We start from the raw sequence: 22,981 nt of genomic DNA, 5'->3' as shown, positions 1-22,981 counted from the left end.
ACTAAAATCAGACAGAATAAGTTTCGTCTGTCGGGACACTCGGAGTCTGAGGCGGCTGCTGGTTATTTTAGTAAAAGCTCTTTGTATTATATAACTTGAGAAAACACAGGGAGCCAATTTCCCCGCAGGGATCATTAAACTTTCATCTCCTCTTGAGTCATTGTGGCAGCAGAGCAGAGGACGCACAAAAAAACAAAAAAAACAATCAACAGGAAAACGGAGGCTTTGAGCAGCGCTCTGCGGAGCTGTTTGCTCTGCCGGAGCTCCAGCTCGACATATTTTGGGGGCTCTCGTTCCAGACGTCTTGCTCATGTCTTGCTGAAGTGGCTCTGTGACGCCACACCCTTAAACGGCTCTGTGAGGCCGCTCTGTGAGGCTGCTCTGTGAGGCTGCTCTGTGAGGCCGCTCTGTGACGTCGCTCTGTGACGTCGCTCTGTGAGGCCCGTCCTGTGAAGCCGCTTCTGTGAGGCTGCTCTATGATGTCACTCTGTGAGGCCACTCTGTAAGGCCGCTCTATGACATAGCTCTGTTAGGCTGCTCTGTGAGGCCACTCTGTGAGGCCGCAATATGACATAGCTCTGTTAGGCTGCTCTGCGAGGCCGCTCTGTGAGGCCATTCTATGACGTAGCTCTGTGAGGCTGCTCTGTGAGGCCACTCTGTGAGGCCGCTCTATGACGTAGCTCTGTGAGGCTGCTCTGATAGGCTGCTCTGTGAGGCCACTCTAAGGAAACCGAACTGTTACAAAGCAAAGTTGGATGATGATGAGCGTGATGGTGCTGAGTGCAAAGTCGTGTTAAAAAAGGTTCATGAAACATTTTTCTTCATCTTCTGACTTTCCATAAATTCAGTTTATCTGAGGCTGCGTTCAGACGAGAGCGGCGCAACTAAAAACTGATCTGTTTTTTTATTCGACTCTGAGGAGCAGACAGAGTGGAGGAAACGTCCTGACTGTCGGCGGCTGCTGTGAGGAGAGTTTTCAGGGTGAAGTGATCAGAACACCTGACAGAGCCGCCAGATTTCAGCATCAGCTCAGCTCCTCATTGCTGAACAAGCTGTGTGTGAGTGTGAGTGTGTGTGTGTATGTGTGTGTGTGTGTGTGTGTGTGTGTGTGTGTGTGTGTGTGTGTGTGTGTGTGTGTGTGTGTGTGTGTGTGTGTGCGCACGTGTGTGTGTGTGTGTGTGTGTATGTGTGTATGTGTGTGTGTTTGTGTGTGCGTGTGTGTGTGTGAGTGTTGAGTTGAAGAGAGGAAATGTAAATCCTCTGCTGCTGCTTTAACATCTCAGCCTGCTCCCCTCTCCCCGAGATTACACATCACACACAGGGGATACGTGTGACTGTGTGTGTGTGTTAAAATAATAATCCCCTGTTGTATGTGTGTGTGTGTATTCATGAACGTGTGTTAAATGTATGCGTGTGTGTGTGTGTTTCTTACTTACAAAAATCAACAGTACGACATTAACCCTCAACATGTGTGTGAATATACAGTGTGTTACACTGTGGTACACTGTGTGTGATGTAGACACTTTGTAGTGTGTGTGTGTGTGTGTGTGTGCGTGCAAGTCACTTGTAAGCCTTGTTGTGTGTCAGTGTGTGTTTATGGATGTTGTGATATGTGTATTTAACTGTGTGAGTTGAAAAGCTTCCTGTATGTGTGTGTGTAATAATACATTTTGTATGTGTATGTGTGTGTGTGTGTGTGTGTGTGTATATTCATGTACATGTGTGTTGAATGCATGCATGTGTGTTTGCAGCTTTCATACAGACCTAATTTAAGGGAAAAAAAAATCTCAACGTGTGTGAATGTTCAGCCTGTTACACTGTGGTGCTCTGTGTGTGAAGGCAGCTCATAGTGTGTGTGTGCGTGTGTGTGTGTGTGTGTGTGTGTGTGTGTGTGTGTGTGTGTGTGTGTGTGTGTGTGTGAGATGAAGGCACTTCATAATGTGTGTGTGTTTGTGTGTATTTTCAGTTGATAAACACGTCCCTCGTCTCCCTCAACAGGAATCTGAGCTGTAAAATCCTGACGCTCCAACACAAAAATCCAGGTTTCTGATGACGAGAGGCAGCAGACACACTGCCGAGGAGAGATCAGATCAGCAGGAGCAGAGGAGGAGCAGAGGAGGAGCAGAGGAGGGAGGTGGGTGATGTATGAGGTCTGACTATAACAACACTGTGTTATATTTGTAAAAACACTGATCGTCTGTTATATTTGTAAACAATAACCGTCACTGATCGTCTGTTATATTTGTAAACAATAACCGTCACTGATCGTCTGTTATATTTGTAAACAATAACCGTCACTGATCGTCTGTTATATTTGTAAACAATAACAGTCATTGATCGTCTGTGTTATCTGGCGGCTGATGTTGGAGCGTCAGGAGACAAACTTGTTCTCTAAGGTCAGATAGTTTTTCTGTAGCACAAACAGGATTCAGACACATTTTTAACACTAAATTTTGAATTCCAGGACATTTCCAGGACTTGAGGCTTATTTTAAAGACCATATATATACTCTGAAACACCCATGGATACTCCTTATTGGTTATTTTTCAGTGCTATCAAATGGCTTTTTTATATATATATGTTATTTGAAAAAAAAAAAGAATGAACACAATCGGAACTGAATATTTTAGCTTTTCTTTCTTCTGGTCTTTTCTTTTAAAAGTTTTGTCAATTTTTGTTGAGCAGTTTTTGAAAAAAGTTTTGACAAATTGAAAAATTGTGATTCTTATTCTTTAAAATGTTTTGGGAAGTTTAATAGAAATGGCATTTTTTTTTAAAAAGTTTTGTTGATTTTTTTTTTTTTTTAATGTGGCGATTTCTTTTTTTTGTTTCCAGACAACCTGCACTGTTTACAAAATGTCTATTATATTCAATAAAAGTTTTTCACTAAGCTGCCAGAGTAATTTTAAGAAATTTTAGCTGAAAAGTTGATTCTGAGTTGTTGCTGTAAATAATAGCGTTTATTTTTAATTTTAAACTTCCTGCATCCACTTGGTGGTGCCAAAAACAGCTGATGCATCAGTGGACGAGCTGAGGTTTGTTTTTGTGGATTTTGTGGGGTGAGGATGATGGGGGTGAGGGGTGAGGATGATGGGGTGGGGATGATGGGGGTGGGGATGATGGGGGTGAGGGATGAGGATGATGGGGGTGAGGGGTGAGGATGATGGGGGTGAGGATGATGGGGTGAGGGGTGAGGATGATGGGGGTGAGGGGTGAGGATGATGGGGGTGAGGGGTGAGGATGATGGGGTGGGGATGATGGGGGTGAGGGATGAGGATGATGGGGATGATGGGGGTGAGGGATGAGGATGAGGATGATGGGGTGGGGATGATGGGGGTGAGGGGTGAGGATGATGGGGTGAGGGGTGAGGATGATGGGGGTGAGGGGTGAGGATGATGGGGTGGGGATGATGGGGTGGGGATGAGGATGATGGGGATGATGGGGGTGAGGGATGAGGATGAGGATGATGGGGTGGGGATGATGGGGGTAAGGGGTGAGGATGATGGGGTGAGGATGATGGGGGTGAGGGGTGAGGATGATGGGGTGGGGATGATGGGGTGGGGATGATGGGGGTGAGGGATGAGGATGAGGATGATGGGGTGGGGATGATGGGGGTGAGGGATGAGGATGAGGATGATGGGGTGAGGATGATGGGGTGAGGGGTGAGGATGATGGGGTGAGGGGTGAGGATGATGGGGGTGAGGGGTGAGGATGATGGGGGTGAGGGGTGAGGATGATGGGGTGAGGATGATGGGGGTGAGGGGTGAGGATGATGGGGTGGGGATGATGGGGGTGAGGGATGAGGATGATGGGGTGAGGATGATGGGGTGGGGATGATGGGGGTGAGGGGTGAGGATGATGGGGGTGAGGGGTGAGGATGATGGGGGTGAGGATGATGGGGTGGGGATGATGGGGGTGAGGGGTGAGGATGATCGCGGTGAGGGGTGAGGATGATGGGGGTGAGGGGTGAGGATGATGGGGGTGAGGGGTGAGGATGATGGGGGTGAGGGGTGAGGATGGGCTCGTAGAATCAGAGCGTGGTGCCGGTTGGTGACGGAGGTCTGACAGCTGCTGCAGGTTCACTTCAACCATCTGCAGAAACGCACTTCTGCCGAGTTCGCACACCTCCGTCACATCCAGTCAGCTCTTTACCCACATGGCCCCAAAATTCACGACAGCTCTGCACGCGCGCGCGCGTGTGAGAGAGTGTGTGAGTGAACCACAGAGAGCTGCTGTATGCACATTTTTGCAAAGTGATGTACAAGAGCAGCAGTGTGTGTGTGTGTGTGTGTGTGTGTGTGTGTGTGTGTGTACACAAGAGAGTTTAAGACAGATTGAGAGCTTGTGGGTGTGTTTGAGGTATTACTTTATGCAGTCTCAAGAGTGAATGTGTGTGTGTGTGTGTGAGCTGTCGTCCAGGATTTACTCTCGGTGAGAGTTAATCTGAGTGTCGGCAGGATTCTCTAAAGGTTAGAGAGAGACAGAGAGGAGTGTGTTGGAAACACTGCAGCTGACCTCATTTTAAACACACACACACACACCTCAGCTTGTCTTTAACACTGTCTGTGATGATGTGTGTGTGCTCTGCAGGTGTGTGTGTGTGTGTTTGTGTTTGCAGCTAAAAATCTTTGTTTGTTCATTGAACTTCATATCCATCACTGATGCTCATTATTTAACCCTTTAAAGCTTTCTTCTGCTGCGTTCAGACGCCTTGCACATGCTTTTAAAAACCCGAGCATGTTGATATAATTTCTTTCGAAAACTTGGCTAAAAAGAGACTGAGCACCTTGATTAGAGATGTTTCACAAAATAACTTTAAAAATCAGGAAAATGTCCAGAAAATATAGAATTTTTATTGTGAATCTAATTTATGATTAACTTTTTTACCCATAAATTTGTATAGATTATTTTTCCATCTTTTGTCTCTTTTTTTGTGCTGAATTTCAGGTAATTTTTCTGTACTTCTTGTTACTTCCTCCCATTTTTTTGGAAAGAAATAACAAAAAAAACATTACAAGAAAAAAAAAAACAACCTAATACCTGTTAGTCAAAAGTAAAAATAGCTGATCAATAAGTCAAGTAAGTCAACATGAAGTAAATCACATTTGCGTTAAAACGGGAAAATATTTGCGACAAATTTGCAACAAAGATTTTCAAATTTATTTGTCACATGCACGATCATCAACGACGATCGAGTACCACGCACCGTGAAATGATCATGGATCTGAAGCGACAATAAACTGAACAGAAACAGCATCCTGATCATGTTTGCCTGTAAACTCAAACCACAGACGTCGTGGTTTTCTGAGAACACATCAGGTGGCCGTCAGTAATAATTCAGCAGATAACAGATCGCTGCGTTTCTCAGATTAGAAATGGAGGAAATCCTCTCAGTATTTTCTGTCAGCATGTGATGAAATGAAATGTGTTTTTTATGAGTGAGTCTGTTTCGCTGAGCGACGACCTTCAGCAGCTCCGTGTGGAGCCGAGCGGATCGACACCCTTCACGTGTCCGCCGCTTTGAAGGGAAGCCAAATGGCTGCGCTCCACGCCGCTGATCTCATCCACTCTCCAAACTCTGAATATTAAAACACATAATGCATGCAGTTTCCCCTCTCTTGCATTTTTCGCCCATCGTTCTTTGTCGTGTGGCGGTGCTTAACGTGCTGATTTAGATGTGGGGTGTCAGCCAAGCTGCCCTCAGGCGCTTTTACCCTCTGCGACCCACTTTATGGAGGCTCCCGCTTCCCCCGCTGTCAGCCCGATGCCAGCCCACCACGCAGCAGTCAGGTGGCTTCACGCGCCGGACCCAGACCCCAAATTCCTCTCCTCCAGAGAACATCATTTCAGATCTGTCTGCTTCGGTCCTCACAGAAAGAACGTAGCTGGTTATTGTTCCAGCGCAGCGCTCCCTGCAGGAGAACAAACAGCGACAGAGTTTCCAGACTTCATGCAGACACATAACCTCAGCGTGTGGAGACGAAACAACCTGATTCAAAAAAAAAGCTGCCAGCTCAATTTTAGGTCAAGCTCGATCTCAGAATTTCTGTATTTAATCACTGTTAATTACATTTTTCAATTGCAAGTTTACAATTCTGTTAATTTACATTTCAAACCAGTTATGACGTCCGCATTGACAGAGTGAAGCAATTCATAATAGTCAGTTCTCAGCGTGGGACAACCTCTGAGAGACAGCATGTCCTCCAACAGCCTTAATTATATTTTATTTTATTTTTAATTTTTAGAGGAGGTGAGCTGCTGATGAGAGCGTGTTTCATCAGCTCCATCGCTCTGTGTGTGTGTGTGTGTGTGTGTGTGTGTGTGTGTGTGTGTGTGTGTGTGTGTGTGTGTGTGTGTGTGTGTGTTGGTATCTGGGGATTTGGGGGGTTTGGAGCTGATGTGTGGAGGACGGGTGCTGATGTGTTTAGGGACCGCTGTGTGTGTCAGTGTCACTGGGTCTGTCTGCTGCGTTCAGGCCTGCTGCAGAGATGAAAGATGGAGCTCTGATAAAACAGACTGGCTGAGTGTCAGCACACACACACACACACACACACACACACACACACACACACACACACACAGATACTTACTATACTTGTCAGGGCCCTCGTTGATGTGATAGAAACCTAACTTTAACCTAAAACCAGGTCTTGACCCTCAAAAAGCTCGTTGAAGAGGTGAAGAGGAGAGAAAATGTTTCTGTTTCTCTCGGGATATTAGAGGCAGCTCCTTCTCATTCGGAGCTCATTTAATGGCACCGCTGTTTCAGTGTTTTGCTGTAAGGTGCAAACACCAGAAGTCACCTTTTGCTTGTGCATGAAACATCGCTGGATGGCTTCAGGTGAGAACTTGGACAGACAGAACTGTCTGTGGTGTTTTATGCTGGCGGACAGTCGGAGGTCACCAGAAATCCCTCATACGTCGCCTTTCTATCACGGCTCCATAACACGCCTACGTGGCCTTGGATTGGGAATAATGACGGCTAGTGCGGTGGCTGCGATAGAAATAAAGCTGCTGATGTTTTGAAACTTCTATCGCCATGGTTACTGGGATGTTATCACCAGAGGAGAGGTCACATGACATCGCTCAGTGGAAACACAGTCAGCTCCATGTTGAGTTTTATCAGTTTTACTACATATCAGTGGTGGAAACCTGCTTCAGTGGACGTAGACTCTGCACAGAGCGGATGCACGATCATAAATCAGCCATCAGACGAAGCAGCAGACGGATCATCAGCGTTTGTTGTGAGGCTGTGATGAAGCGTGCAGTCTGTAGGGGGCGCTGGCTGGTTTGCTGATGCTCCTTGAAACTGTGAGGAGGTTGCATGTGTGGCTGCTGTCATGAAGTATTCTGCGGACGGAGACTAAAGGAGGATTCATGGAAAAATGTGCTGAAATCTGAGGCCTGACTGACCTCATGAAGCCGTGATCATAACGTGTTAATGTGTGTGTGTGTGTGTGTGTGTGTGTGTGTGTGTGTGAGCTGCGGGCTGTAACACTGATGCACAAAGCCTGTGTGTGTTCTCGGTGCCAGCGGTGATGTGTGGGCGCCTCTCAGCCCCTGTGGCCCGGATCAGCGCTTGCAGTCCGGTGCATCGCTGTGACAACAGGTATTAGGGTCTAATTTGAGCATGAAGCTTAATGGAGCTTGAGTAACGAGGCCCAGAGCCGGTGTCCCGCCTGTCTCTCCCATTACGTCAGCCGGGCCGCCGGCCTGGTGGCTCCATCACCCACCGACACCTCCAGCGTCTTCATAATGTGGAAGAAACCGCGCTGCTCTTCCACCTGGCTGCCTCAGAACAATAGGCCGCATCTGAGCTCACGCATGTCACAGGAACAACGCCACACAGGGCTGTTTTTAGCGCCGTTATGGACATACGATAGCGTCAAAGCAGGACAGTCGCTAAAATCTAAATTTAACAACATCTCAGTGGGTGTGTGGTTTCGTAGAAAAAAAACCTTTTTTGCTGCGTTTAGAGAAAGATCATAAAACTGAAGATTTCTCTGCAGCGTCCGACACTGTTCCTCTGATGAATGTTTCTCTACATTCAGTCTTCACTCTGACTTTCTGCCAGCGAGCGTTTTTAAAATCATCTTTTGGCTGTCCGTCACGTTGCATCATCTTCAAAGCTGCGTTAAACACAGCCGCATCATGTTCCAGCCTGTCAGACGGGAGGTGTGAGCTGCTGCCGCGCCGACTCTTACATTCACACTCGCGTGTGTGTCCACCATTTCTGATGTTTGATCTGAACGCCGTTAGCTCACTTCCTGTCCGTCTGCTGCGTGTCAGAAACATGTTCATCACTCAGTCGGTAAATGATCCGGAGCTGCTCCTCGTTCAGGAGGAGGAAAGGAGGGAGGAAAGGAGGAAAGTGACAGAGGAGAAGAGGAGCAAAGGAATAAAAAACAAACAAAAAGAAGGTCAGGAAAGAGCGGCGCAGACCATAATAACATAATATTTTTATATTTTCAGACAGATTTAACCCGACGATGTTTCATTTCATTCATGTGATGACAAAAATACGACATAAATATAAATATCCACATCTGTTTTTAGACAAAGTATGCCATGAGAGAAGGAGGAGGAACAGGAGGAGGAGGAGCAGCAGGAGAAGGAGGAGAAACAGGAGAAGGAGGAAGAGGAGCAGGAGGAGGAGGGAGGTTAGAGGGAAGGTGAAAGTTAGAAGGGGAAAGAGTGAGGGAGGAGGTGAAGGTTCAGGGCGTGAGGAGGTGATGAGTATGAGAGAAAAGTACAGAGGAGGAAGAGGAGCAGTGAAGGGTTAACAGTCAGCCGACTCACACACACACACACACACACACACACACACACACACACACACTTAAAAAAAACAGATAAAAGCAGTCAACTTATAGATTATTGGCAAACTGATTCACTGATTTCTGAGAACAAGAAAACTGCAACGAATTCTCTTTCATCACGTGTGTGTGTGTGTGTGTGTGTGTGTGTGTGTGTATGTGGAAAAGCACGAGCAGCGTCATCCCACCACGTGCTCGTGTTGACGTCACGTTAGCAGCATCCTTGAACGTCAACAGCAGACGCAGGAGGAAACCTAGGGTGAAACAATAAAGTGAAAAGTAAAGTAAAGAATAAAGTGATGAGATGTGATTGAGGATCACTCAGCAATGAATCAGAGACTGCTCTGTCACCGTCTTCACAGAGACATGTTTAACCCCTCACATCCTGGATCAAGTCAAGTCAAGTCAGTTTTATTTATAGAGCCCATTATCACAAAACATGGTTTGCCTCAGAGGGCTTTACAATGTGATCAAGCTGTTGCACTGGATGAACGGACCTTATTGGGAGCCAAAAAGTCTCAAGACTCTGATGCAAGTTCAAAAAATGCACTGCAGGGGGCGACCTCTAGCTCATCTAGTAGAGTGTGGCCCCATGTAGCTGAGGCTTCTGCAGCGGCTCAGGTTCCAGTCCTGTGGCCCTTTCCTGTCAATCTCAGACTGTCCTACCAATACAGGGAAAATGCCCCAAAAATATTCTTAAAAAAATGCACCGAGGAATTGAATGATGCCATCAGCAGCAACAAGCCGAACAACCGGACGGAGTCTTTGCAGCAGCTGCTGATTTTAATCAACTCATCCATCCACTCCAAAGATGTAGCAGGATCAAGGACAAATGCCATTTCATTTTCAAATATTGTCTAAAAAAATAACAAATAAATCTACCCCTTACCTTCTTCTACCTTCTATAAAAGCAACAACAAATCAGACCATCTCACTGACAGCAACAAAGAGCCATTTTTCCACAGAGCTGCACATCTGGGCAACTGTATCTTTACTTCTCCTCTTGTGTGACGGCACCTTTTCTCCCCGTGGTTAAGGATAAACTCATGAAAGTACAAGTATCTGGACCTCTATGGGCTAAGAAACATTAAAATTTATAGAATACTATATATATATATATATATATATATATATTGTTAGACGGGTAGAAAAAGGCGTCAGTGAGAGGGTTTGAGGAGCAGCCTGAGCTGCAGCCGTCAGCCCGAAATCTCGGCGTGGCCTGGTGTTGACAGCAGCAGGACGGCCTGCAGAGGAGAGAGGGATGACTCGCGGTGGAAACGCTGCCTGTCGGAGGAGAAGATCTTAATATAGAATCTACTGACTCTGTCACTTTTACCCCCCAAAACAGAGAGAGAGAGAGAGCCCGCGGCGCCGAAATTCTGCACGCTTGACTGTTTATCAGAGGGGCACTTCCTGCGTCTCAGCTGATGCAGATGGCTCTGGGTTCAGACTGATGCTCAGCTCGCAGTGTGATGGTGATTCATGAACCTCCGAGGACTCGGATCATTAGCACGTGTGTGTGTTTCTCTGTGAACTGTTGCTTTAGTGTTTAGTTGCTGTTGCATCAGTTATGAGCGGCTTTGAGGTGTCGTAGTCCGTAGTCAGTTGTTTTTGTTTTTTTGACACATTATTTTTATTGTTTTTACTACAGTGTTATAAAAGGACAGAGAAGAAGGAAACCGATACAGCACAAAACAGAGCAACGACTCACCAAAGATCTGGATGGCCATTTCCCTCAGAAAAACATTCAAGCCGACGACAGATTCGGTCTCTCATCCTGTCGTTGGCATGTAAACATTCTTCATTTCTCCCACTTCTCTCCACGCTGCTCGTCTTAGACTCTTATCCTATGACTCAATAGTTCATATAATCACAGCTCAGCGTTTGGGCCGGGACACATGAGAGACCAGCACGTTCTCATTCCCAAGTCGTCTAATACCGCCGCTCTGTCGTTCAGAGTGAGATACCAGAGCCAAAAACCACCTTCTGCGGCACTATGATACATCAGCACACGGCGTCAGTTTGTGACGCGGCTGGACAAACCTTTTGCTGTGTTATGATATACCAGCGGTCAGCCGGACGGCACCTGGTGCGGCCGTATGTTACGCCAACAATCGGCATCGGGTTGAATCGCTGTTGGTAACGATGTAACAGTCGAGGACACGTAAAAAGAACCTTTCCACCAAACTTTCTACCAGAACACAGCTGACGATTTTCATTGCTTTGTTTTTCCTTCCACACTGTTTTCATTTTGTCACCTGATTGTGATTTATTTTTGATAAGAATATATAAGATATGAAATAGTGCTGCTTTTATAGTGCTTTTTATGTTTGTGACACCAAAAGGCACCTTTCACATGTGCCTGAAACGCTGCTGGATCAAAGTCTCTCAAAGATCTGCAGGAAAAGTTTTTTTTTCCTGGTTGCTCGCTGCAACACAGACAATTTGAATTAGTATTTTCTGCGACAAATATTCAAAATGAAGCTTTTCTTGGTCAATTTCACACGTGCAGCTCTTTGGTTTGTTATGATTTAGTCAGTTTTCAGCAGATTTTCCAAAAACTCAACAGACCCAGTTTCATCTAATCTCTGCATCTCACTGAAAAAAAAGTTGTTGTAAAAACTTTTTGGTGACACAGAAAAGTATTTTTACATTTTTGCATTTCCATTCAGTCCGTCTAAACAAACTGACAAAGTTATTTTTGTGTGGAAATCTCACATCTCTTACTGTCTGTGTGTAGGTGAGCAGCGCAGACGCCAGCTGATTGACAGCTCTTTAAAAACGCCATTATTAGAGACAGAGTGGAAAGAAATAGCTTCAAAGTCCCTCTGTGAGTGTGTGCGTGCATGCGTGTGTGTGTGTGTGTGCGCGCGCACGTGTGTGTGTGTGTGTGTGTGGCACTGTTCCAACTCTAAGTCCAACGACCAGCAAGTGTTTCACTGCCAGTTTTTCTTTTTTCAGTCGTTTGGCAGGCTTAATTATCATAGCTGTCACTGGACATTAAGTGTGTGTGTGTGTGTGTTTGTGTGTGTGTGTGTGTGTGTGAACAGAGGGTAGTAATCACACAGTTTGTGTCTTTCAAAAACTTGTCAGTCACCAGTGAGCAAACATACAGCTTTGTACTTAAAGGGAAATACCACTCAATTTCAAATGTCGTTTGGAGCCTGTTATTCATCTGCTGCACACACACACACACACACACACACACACACACACACACACGCACATGCACACTCATCATCAGTCTGGTAGAAACATGTGTTCCTCACTGTCGGTGGGGTTGATGGTTCTCAGATTGCTGCGTGACATTTTGGACAGATGGAGGATCACTGTGGCTCACCTTCCTCCTCCTCTCTCCTCCTCCTCCTCTTAATTTAAACCATCTGTCCTTCACTGTGGTTGTCGGCTGGATCTTTGGCTCGCTCTGGTCTTAAAGGGATATTTCACTGTTTTTCAACCAGTTTGTATCAAAAGATAGCCCCAGATACCCCCCCCCCTCCCCAAACACACACATACACACTCACACACACACACACACACACACACACACACACACACACACACACAGACACAGACACACACACACACTCTCTCATGTAAACAAACCAGGTATGTTATCAGCTGTGTGCTCATGTAAACAAACTACATAGGTTATCAGCTGTGTGCTCATGTCAACAAACCACGTATGCTATCAGCTGTGCTCTCTTGTAAATAAACCATGTGGGTTATCAGCTGTGCACTCACGTAAACAAACCACGTATGTTATCAGCTGTGCTCTCATGTAAACAAACCAGGTATGTTATCACCTGTGTGCTCATGTAAACAAACCACATAAGTTATCAGCTGTGTGCTCATGTCAACAGACCACATAAGTTATCAGCTGTGTTCTAATGTAAAAAAAACACTTAGATTATAGGTTGTGTGCTCATGTAAAAAAACCACATATGCTATCAGCTGTGCTCTAATGTAAAAAAAAACACCTAGGTTATGGGCTGTGTGCTCATGTAAACAAACCACATAGGTTATCAGCTGTGCGCTCAAGATCAGACAGGAGATATAAACACCCCTGCTATATTCCTCTGTTTGTAGTGCTACCATAAAGTGTTTCTGTTTTAAGAGATTCTGGGATTTGAACCAGCAACCTCCTGACCTCCTCCCCCCTCCCTCTGTATCTGACAGACGTCTGAGGCCAAATTTCAGCAGTGGAGGCCGACAGTGAGGCAGTGTGACGGAGCTGACGGTGTCGAATGTCCTGTCAGAACCACTCAGTCGGCTCTTTCATCACTGCTCACTCACTCCTCTTGCTTTCTCCTCAGCAGACGAGGAGGAGCAGGAGGAGGAGGAGGAGGAGGGAGATCCCCAACTTTGGGATTTAAAGGAAACCTGGTTGACAAAATTAAAACTTTATTTAATCTGTAATTTATTTCCTCAGCTGATCTCATCTCTCCATCTAGACGAGCTGGGAAATAATTGTGTTTACGTGGCGTTATTTATTTAGCAGTTAATGACACGCTGCAAGCTCGCCGCCGCCGCATGATTAAGCCTCTCTATCTTCCATCCTGTTATACATGTGATCTGATTCTCCTCCGCACCGCTGCACATTTACATCCCCTCTCACTCACACTCCACTGGCTAATAAGTTTCGGCTTAATTAAACTGGTTTGCATGTGGTGGAAATAATGAAATGAGCCCAGTGTGATGGCAGGTTGCGGAGGTGTGTGTAGAGCAGCGGGTTTATTTAGCCACGCCGCCTCTGGGCGACAACATACAGCCACGTGTGTGTAACCGAGCCAAAGCCTGCCACACGGCAAGAAGGAGGGAAACGCCGACAGGGCCACCTGAGGTCATTTAGACCTGGACCCCACGGACAGGGGGGCGGTAAACATGGATTTACCCTCCGTCTTTCTCAAAAAACAATTCCCGTCAACACACAGTTCTGAACAAATCTAAACAAAGAAGGAGTGCGCCCTGAGCGTGCTTTCTGTCTCTTTATATGACAGTTGTTGCCGACTGCGTCAGAAACTGACGCTGCCATGAGCGTGACAGGAACCTGGTTTTGTTAACGCGACATTTTGGACAAAAGATGGGATTTCATTAACCCTCAAATTACTGAAATAATGTATGTCATATATGGAAAAAATTATAAAATACAAACACGTCCATTTTGAAGAAACTCTCATTTATTGCAAAAAAGATTTTATGCTGGCATGAGGGGGTATTTCAGGTGACTGGAAAAGCCATATTTGGGAAAACTGCAATGCAACACTTGTTTGGCTTTTTATAGGTTACATGATGGACAACAAAGAGTCGCTGTTTTTGCACCGCACAGCTCTCACAAAGGTTATCTGGAAGTTTTGAATCCACAATTCCTCTGTGAAATCATGGACTACATTTCCCAGAATCCCTCATACGTGTCCGCTCCCACGTATAATGGGCTCGCCTTTCCATCATGGCTCCGTAACACGCTTACGTGGACTTGGATTGGATTTAATGACGGCTAGTGTGAATGCAGCCCGTCTTCTTTGTAGCTTCATGTTGTTCCCACTTTACAGCCTCAAAGACCACGAACACAACAGAGTCAGAAGAACGACTTCCCAACTGGGAAACTACGCAATCCAATATCACATAGCCACACACACACACACACACACACACGCACACACACACACACGTCCCTCTGAAAGCTGGTTTGGATGACTGAAATATTTTCTGGGATTTGGGAGGATCCGCTTCAATCCGATCATGCAGGACTACCGTTAGCGCAGGTGTGACAGATTTAGCTCCTCAGACAGCTGCTCAGAGAGTCGGCGTGCTGCTGAAAACACACAATCACTTTTATTTGTGCTTTCAGGATGCAAACAGTCTCACTTGTTGTCCATGTTGTCTGTCTGTGGTCCTCACAGGGAGGTGGTGCCGGCTGAATGTGTCCTGATGGGGACTGATGGAGCAGCCTGACCCATCGATTGGACGCTGTGGCCCGACGGGACGCCCAGACCCCAAAAAATCCTGTGACCTTGAGGACGACATTTCTCCCAGAAGAACCTCCTGATGAAGCTGAGCTGCTTCCTGTCAGTGAACGGACGACGGACTCGATCGGAGGATAAAAATGGCTCCATCATATCAACTCCAGCAGTGAATTATAGGTCGGATACTCTCGGCGTGTTTCCTCACTCGGTGAGTAAACCTCCATGATGTGAACCTGCATCTCCTTCAGATTATTTGAACCCTCTGAAACCTGGATTGATCAGTTGTTTTGTGCTACTTTTGTTTGGGTGGCTCAGACTTTTAGACAGATCCCGTCAAACATCTTTATCGAGTACTTTTCCCGCTTTAAATCAGCTGGTCTGCTTGTTTTGGAGAGGAGAGGAGCCTCTGTGGCGAATTCAGCTCCAGGTCAAAACCTCCTGAACAATGAACACTGAAGGAATTCTGACCAGGTGAAGATTCAGCTGGTCGTAATCTTCAGTCCTCGCCACTAGATGTCACTAAATCCTCCAAAATCTGACACACTGGACCTTTAACTGATATTTGGTTCAATAACTCAATCAGTCAACAATCTCACAGAACAGTCAAGTATCTTCAGACACAGCTCATGTAGGTGATGATGTCACGACGTAGGTGATGACATCACAACGTAGGTGATGAGGACATGACACGGGAGATGAAAGCACAACATAAGAGACGATGTGACGTAGGAGATAACTGCAGGATCTTCTTAATGTGTCCAATTCAGAGACGTGTGGAAACTTTGTCACACGTTGTTTGAGCTTTTGTTGGTTTTGATCAAATAAAAAAAGAAAAAGAATGAATCTTTATAAATAAAATCTCAACTTTACTTGTGCAGCAACATTTAAAATGTGGAACTTCAAATGAAAAAGACTCAGTCTCTTTAAGATTTTTGTAAAAGATGTCAGCGGATTCAGATAATCTTGTTCTTCTCAGAATAACTTGGTGATTTCACCGCAGACTTTAAACACATCCAGACAGCAGCGGGAATTTTCTGCTCGCAGATTAAAGTGATTTCGTTCAGTCTGCGCCTCATCTTCCCATCATGTCATTTCACCCACTTCCTCTCCTGCTCCTCTCTGTGATCAAAGAGCCGAGACACTTTTCATTCAGCTTTTATCGAGCGCTCAACAACAAAACGTGCAGACAATTTCTACTTATAGACACAAAAATTGGACACATTTTTGGGAACTTGAGAGGGATTTCCTGGATGAAACACACACACACACACACACACACACACACACACACACACACGGGTGATCTGTGACGTAGGAGAAAACAAGTGCATTCTCTGAAGAATGATCTTTCTTCACTTTAAATCTGCCCGAGCACCAAGACAAAAAAGCCATATTGATCTCAACAAATTGCTCTTTTATTGAAAAGAGGCTGGTTGATGAATCCAGCTGCTGCAGGCCACCGTCCACAGACAGGAAATGACCTGCAGACTGAAGCCTCTGCTGAGCTGGACTGTCAAACTCAAACAATGTGCATGGTGAGATCTGAGTGAATTATCTCTTTAAAGGTCCAGTGTGTGTAATTTAGGAGATTAAGTGACATCATGTTCAACAGGAAGCTACTGTAACATACAAAAAAGCCTTTTTCTTCTCTTTGTCAGTTTCTTTCATGAGCACCGGCCCACAGTCATGGCAGCTTCACACTCAAATAGTTAATATAACGAAGTCCATCGGAAAATAAAAAGGAATTGTGAAAGGAATTATTTAGTGGTCAGGGAGTGAAAGTAAAATATTATTTTTTAATTAATATAAATATAAAATAATAAATATTTAATTTTATTTTGGTGATTTTTAAAGAAAAAATGCCCTTCAAAAAAAAAAAACAACCCAAAAAATAAAAAATCTTCAAAAAAGTTTCCTTTAACAATCGCGAAAAAATAAAATAGCAACTCAACACATTTCCACGATTTTTCAAAAATCTTTGAAGGACTTCTCCAGGTCTGGAAATGTGATTGTGAAATTCCATGACTTTTCCAGGTTTTCCATGACCGGAGCCCTGTCACACCTGGGACAGCCCTGGAGGAGGAAATTACCCACAAACCCCCCCTGTGTCACCTGTCTCTGCATCAGCTGACTCAGCATGGCAGGGGGCGGGGCCTGCAGCCAGTCACTCAGAGCCGGTGCTGCTGCCTGATTGGTCCGTGTCCTGTGGGATGGGCGGTGCCTGTGGAGCCACATGGAGCGCGCGGGTGTCCGTGCGCGTCAGTCTGATCGGTGCCCTGGTGGAGTCGCTCCGCGCAGCATCATCCTCATCATCATCTTGATCACCTGAGCGGAGCTGAGAGAAGAAATAACTTCATTTATTCATCCTCTTATTTTCACGCCGTTCTGCTGCCGTTTCTGCGTGTTCTCAGCGGAGAGGAAGAGACTGAGAGTTTTTCCTTTGTGCGTAAAAGTGTTTTGGTGTTGAGCGCCTGATGGTGCAGAGCGGCGCGGGCAGCTGCTCTCTGCGCGCCGGTCTGCGCTCTCAGGAGGAAACGGGAGAGAAATCAACGCGCGCTCGCGCTTCAGGGAACTTTGCAGACAAACCTTCGTGTTTCCGTCCATCGGATCCGCTCCCGCGGCTCTGCGGACTCTCCGCCGTCTCCTAACACTGAACCCGGTCTGATGGAAACATGATCAAAGCTGCATTCGGACCGGTTCTCCCGCACAGCCTCCTCCTGCACCTCCTCCGCCCGCTCCTCCTGCTGCTCCTGTCCTCCCCGGTGTGTCTCTCCGCGCTGCCCGGACATCCAGCGCGCTACTTGGGACGGATAGTGGAGAACTCTCCGGCCGGGACGCCGGTGGACGGGGTGCTGCTGCCGGTGGGAGGCGGCGGCTGCCCCGGCGCGGACCTGAACGCCAGCCTGACGGGGGACTACGCGTCGGATTTCAGGCTCGTTCGCCACCGCGGGCATCAGGACCACCGGGGACATCTGCGACTGGTGTCCGCCAGACCGTTGGACCGGGAGTTCATCGCGATGTACGAGCTGACGGTGGAGCTACCGGCGCGCTGCGCGAGGAAGGCGGCCGCCGTGCAGGTCGAGGTGTCGGACAGGAACGACAACATCCCCCGGTTCACCGGCGGGAACCAGACGATCGAGGTGGACGAGCTGACGCCGCTCGGTATCGAGGTGGCACGCTTTGACGCGAAGGACGGCGACGCGGAGAGGAACGGACGCGTCACTTTTTACGCGTCACCGGAGTCTCCGCTCCTCCACGTGGTCCCACAGAGCGGCCAGGTGAGGCTGGTCGGGTCCCTGCTCGGAGTCCGCCAGCTGACTATGCGTCTCTTCGTGACTGACGGCGGAGACGTGGCGCTGATCGGTGAGCCGGTGTTCCTGCGCGTCGACGTCCACCGCTCCAGCAGAGCGCGGCGGAGGCCCCGCGCGCTCACCGAGGAGCTGACCTACACCGTGACCGTCCCGGAGCACGCTAGAGTCGGGGACCTGGTGTTCACGGTGCCGGACCAGAGGTTCGAGCAGCGCTGGTTCGAGGTGATCACCGAGACCGACCCACCGGTGCAGATCGAGCGGGACTCCGGGCGGCTCTACCTGGCGCGCAGCCTGCGGGAGCCCGCCGAGGTGCGCGTGAAGATCCACAACCTCCGAGGTAAGAACGCGTTTTTTTCTCTGCTGCGTAAAAGCGCAAAGTGTGTTTGTGTCTGTGAGCTCTGCTGAGGCTCCGCTGCTTCATCCAGCTGTGTGTCCAGGCTGCTGGACCGGCTGCTGGACCCGGCGGTCAGGCTCAGCGTGTTTCAGTGTGATCCTTGCGGACTCCGCTCTGTCTTTGGACGTGGCTTCATTTCAGGGTCGCTGTTTTTGTGTCGCTGCAGAGAGGAGCTCCTCTGCTCCTTCTCTCAGAGGTCCTCCTCTCTGCTTAGATTTAACAGCTGCTTACATCTGGATTCAGAAACTCGTTGTGCAGCCAAATCAGAGAGAAATCAGTGAGTTGTTAGAAAAGTGGAGCTGATTTTAACCTTTAAATGCCTGCAGGCTCCTCACCATGTGTTGGGGTCAAAGGTCAGCAGTACTGTAAGGTGTCATTTGGGCAAAAACGTGTAGAAACAGCGAATTGACCTTTTAATGCTAATGATCGTTTGAATTTATTGGGGAATTTTCCATTAATGATGGAGTGTGTTCACTCATAGAAGTGTGCGTGTGTGTGTGTGTGTGTGTGTGTGTGTGTGTGTGTGTATGTGTGTGTTGGCTTGTGCCCAGCAGAGTTTGAATTGACCTCAACCGTCACTGGCTACTTTCCACTCTTTCATTCATTTCTTACACACACACACACACACACACACACACACACACACAGGGTGTGTGTGTTGCCAGCAGGTTGTTAAAGGACAAACAAAATTGACAGTGTTTGGTGTGTGTGTGTGTGTGTGGTGACGGTGTAAGCACACCTCAACTCACTGCACACTTTAAAGTACTGTTCACACACACACACACAACACACAAACAAATACTCTCTCTCTCCCAGCATGAATTGTGTTTTGTGTTACCTGGCAGCGACTGCAGTGTGTTTTTTGCAGTGTGCTCAGTGTTTTTAATATTTTTTTTAATATTGTTTTTTAATAGTGTTTTTAATAGCGTTTTTAATAGTGTTTTTTAATAGTGTGTGTCCTATGCACCAATTAGGAGTGGCACTAATTTTGTTGTTTCCTGCACAGTACAATTTAAAGCCTTATTTATATTTCTGTGTCATCTTCATACTTTAAACTACTGCAAAATATCATGATACTCTGTACGGCGACTAACTACATGAAAACGCAAATGTCTGTGTCTGACAGCAGAGTTTGGTTTGTCCGTTCTGGGCTTCTGTAGAAACATGGTGATCTCTGTAACAGTGTAAACGCTGGCAGCGATTTCAGATTTAGTCTCAGTCTTGAGATGAAAATGCTTATTAGTTTTAGTCACATTTCAGTCATTTTTATCCTTCCTAGTCTAGTTTTAGTCGACAAAAACTCAAAATAATAATAATAATAATTTAGTCAAGATGTTTTTTTTCTAAGATTTAATTTGAAAAGCTCAAAATTTCTCTATTTATGTTCTCAAACACCACGAATAACTGATCTGAGACGGCTGGATTCCCCTCCAGGATCCCTGTAAACTCAGATCTGATCCCAGAAAAGAACTGCACGTTGAGTCAAAGTTTTCATTATCAACATCGATTTTTAGCTCAACATCGTCTCATTTTGGTCGTGGAAAAAAGTTTGTTGATGAATAATTTTCGTCAAATGACCACAGCTTGTGAGGGAGGGAACCAAAACACAGCTGTTGTGATTTTCTGCTGATTTTGCTAAAAAAAAAACCATCCTGATTCGATCAGATTCACTTTAAAGAAATCTTTGGGGTCAGAGCTGAAGGCGCCGCTGCAGCAGTTTGACAGAATCAAACCATGTCCAGATGCCGCCATCATGGACCCCCCTCCTCCCCTCCAAAGTAAATGTTTGGCCAGCAGTCTAACCCCCCGAACACTCACACACACACATCTGGCTCGGCGTTCTGGTCAGATTTGGCCAATCAGTTGATCCAAACAGCAACTCTGCTGTTTATTTGCACATTTGTGTTGTGTTTGCTCACCTGGAGCTCTGCAGGTCTGCACCCCCCCCACAGGAAGCTCTGTGTGTGTGTGTGTGTGTGGTCGACACGGCGCTGAGCGTGCTGTAAACGGTCCGGCTGATTGAGGCGACCTGTCTCTGGTCTGCAGCGTTTTGATTTTGATGTGTGGGAATGAGTCCTGAGCGGCGCAGGAAGTCCCGCTCCAGCACGCCGGCCTGTGATTGGTCGACAGATTCTTCATCTGAGACGCATCACCATCAATCCATCAACTCACCATCACTTCCCCTGCTCACTTTAAGCTTCATCCTTCAGATATTCACTCATCTTATTTTTGAATATTCATATTTTAATTGGTGAGGAGGAGCGCAGCTGTGACCTTTGACCTGAATCAGACTCAAAGTCGCAACTGGTTCTTACTGGAATTAAAACAGTCGTTTGAGTTTCTGCGTCGTTGATCTTTGGATCCGGTCGGATCTGATCAGATTGATGGATGAGAGGAGCAGCTGCTGCAGAGGCCAGTGAATGCAAACTTTTAGACTCACTGTAATTAATTGATAAATTTCACTTTATAGTCCAGCAAAGTCAACCTGAAAATGTTGAGTACCCCAGAATTGTATATCAGAAGTGTAAAGTATGACAACGATGCAGGAAGTTTACATTAGAATTCACAGACCATCGCACCGTGCTGACGCACATTTGATAAATGTTTTCAGAGGAAAATTATGCAAAATTATGTAAATTTCCCAACATATGTAATTTGCATCCAGCAGTTTCTTAATGCTGGAGACCCACACTATACACCTATAACGTCAAACTGTGGGCTGCAAAACACTTTGGGGCATTATGTATATATTACAGTGCCTTGCGAAAGTATTCGGCCCCCTTGAACCTTTCAACCTTTCACCACATTTCAGGCTTCAAACATAAAGAAATAAAATTTTAATTTTTTGTCAAGAATCAACAACAAGTGGGACACAATCGTGAAGTGGAACGAAATTTATTGGATAATTTAAACTTTTTTAACAAATAAAAAACTGAAAAGTGGGGCGTGCAATATTATTCGGCCCCTTTACTTTCAATGCAGCAAACTCACTCCAGAAGTTCAGTGAGGATCTCTGAATGATCCAATGTTGTCCTAAATGACTGATGATGATAAATAGAATCCACCTGTGTGTAATCAAGTCTCCGTATAAATGCACCTGCTCTGTGATAGTCTCAGGGTTCTGTTTAAAGCGCAGAGAGCATCATGAAGACCAAGGAACACACCAGGCAGGTCCGAGATACTGTTGTGGAGGAGTTTAAAGCCGGATTTGGATACAAAAAGATTTCCCAAGCTTTAAACATCTCAAGGAGCACTGTGCAAGCAATCATATTGAAATGGAAGGAGTATCAGACCACTGCAAATCTACCAAGACCCGGCCGTCCCTCCAAACTTTCATCTCAAACAAGGAGAAAACTGATCAGAGATGCAGCCAAGAGGCCCATGATCACTCTGGATGAACTGCAGAGATCTACAGCTGAGGTAGGAGAGTCTGTCCATAGGACAACAATCAGTCGTACACTGCACAAATCTGGCCTTTATGGAAGAGTGGCAAGAAGAAAGCCATTTCTCAAAGATATCCATAAAAAGTCTCGTTTAAAGTTTGCCACAAGCCACCTGGGAGACACACCAAACATGTGGAAGAAGGTGCTCTGGTCAGATGAAACCAAAATCGAACTTTTTGGCCACAATGCAAAACGATATGTTTGGCGTAAAAGCAATACAGCTCATCACCCTGAACACACCATCCCCACTGTCAAACATGGTGGTGGCAGCATCATGGTTTGGGCCTGCTTTTCTTCAGCAGGGACAGGGAAGATGGTTAAAATTGACGGGAAGATGGATGGAGCCAAATACAGGACCATTCTGGAAGAAAACCTGTTGGAGTCTGCACAAGACCTGAGACTGGGACGGAGATTTATCTTCCAACAGGACAATGATCCAAAACATAAAGCCAAATCTACAATGGAATGGTTCACAAATAAACGTATCCAGGTGTTAGAATGGCCAAGTCAAAGTCCAGACCTGAATCCAATCGAGAATCTGTGGAAAGAGCTGAAGACTGCTGTTCACAAACGCTCTCCATCCAACCTCACTGAGCTCGAGCTGTTTTGCAAGGAAGAATGGGCAAGAATTTCAGTCTCTCGATGTGCAAAACTGATAGAAACATACCCCAAGCGACTTGCAGCTGTAATTGGAGCAAAAGGTGGCGCTACAAAGTATTAACGCAAGGGGGCCAAATAATATTGCACGCCCCACTTTTCAGTTTTTTATTTGTTAAAAAAGTTTAAATTACTCAATAAATTTCATTCCACTTCACGATTGTGTCCCACTTGTTGTTGTTTCTTGACAAAAAATTTAAATTTGATATCTTTATGTTTGAAGCCTGAAATGTGGCGAAAGGTTGCAAGGTTCAAGGGGGCCGAATACTTTCGCAAGGCACTGTATATATTATATATTAAGCAGAATATAAACTTTGCTCTTCTGCTCCGTCTGTGCCCAGAGTACGCTCTGCGCTCCGATGGTGTGGTGTTGTAAATCACCAAACAGTATATT

General features: G+C 46.1%; 1 protein-coding gene and 1 long non-coding RNA gene across 2 annotated transcripts in view; both read left to right on the top strand.

The window, feature by feature from the left end:
* The window catches only part of LOC148188358 (uncharacterized), a 21,335-nt gene extending 6,521 nt beyond the window's left edge, over positions 1–14,814 (top strand). The window contains exons 2-3 of the long non-coding RNA XR_015778038.1: positions 1,999–2,134; positions 14,720–14,814. This is a non-coding gene — a long non-coding RNA (uncharacterized LOC148188358). The remainder of the gene's footprint in view (positions 1–1,998; positions 2,135–14,719) is intronic.
* A 2-nt stretch (positions 14,815–14,816) lies between these two features.
* LOC121945704 (neural-cadherin) overlaps positions 14,817–22,981 on the top strand; it is a 143,142-nt gene continuing 134,977 nt past the window's right edge. The window contains exons 1-2 of the mRNA XM_088084823.1: positions 14,817–14,990; positions 16,817–18,430. Coding sequence (XP_087940949.1) covers positions 17,455–18,430 — 976 coding nt within the window. The 5' untranslated portion in view covers positions 14,817–14,990; positions 16,817–17,454. The remainder of the gene's footprint in view (positions 14,991–16,816; positions 18,431–22,981) is intronic.

The sequence above is a fragment of the Plectropomus leopardus genome, chromosome 11, assembly GCF_026936395.1.
Source record: "Plectropomus leopardus strain MGB_pleo_1.0 chromosome 11, ASM2693639v1, whole genome shotgun sequence".
Taxonomy (NCBI): Eukaryota; Metazoa; Chordata; class Actinopteri; order Perciformes; family Serranidae; genus Plectropomus; species Plectropomus leopardus.
Note: the sequence above shows the minus strand (reverse complement) of the source record. Positions and strands in the feature narration are given on the sequence as shown.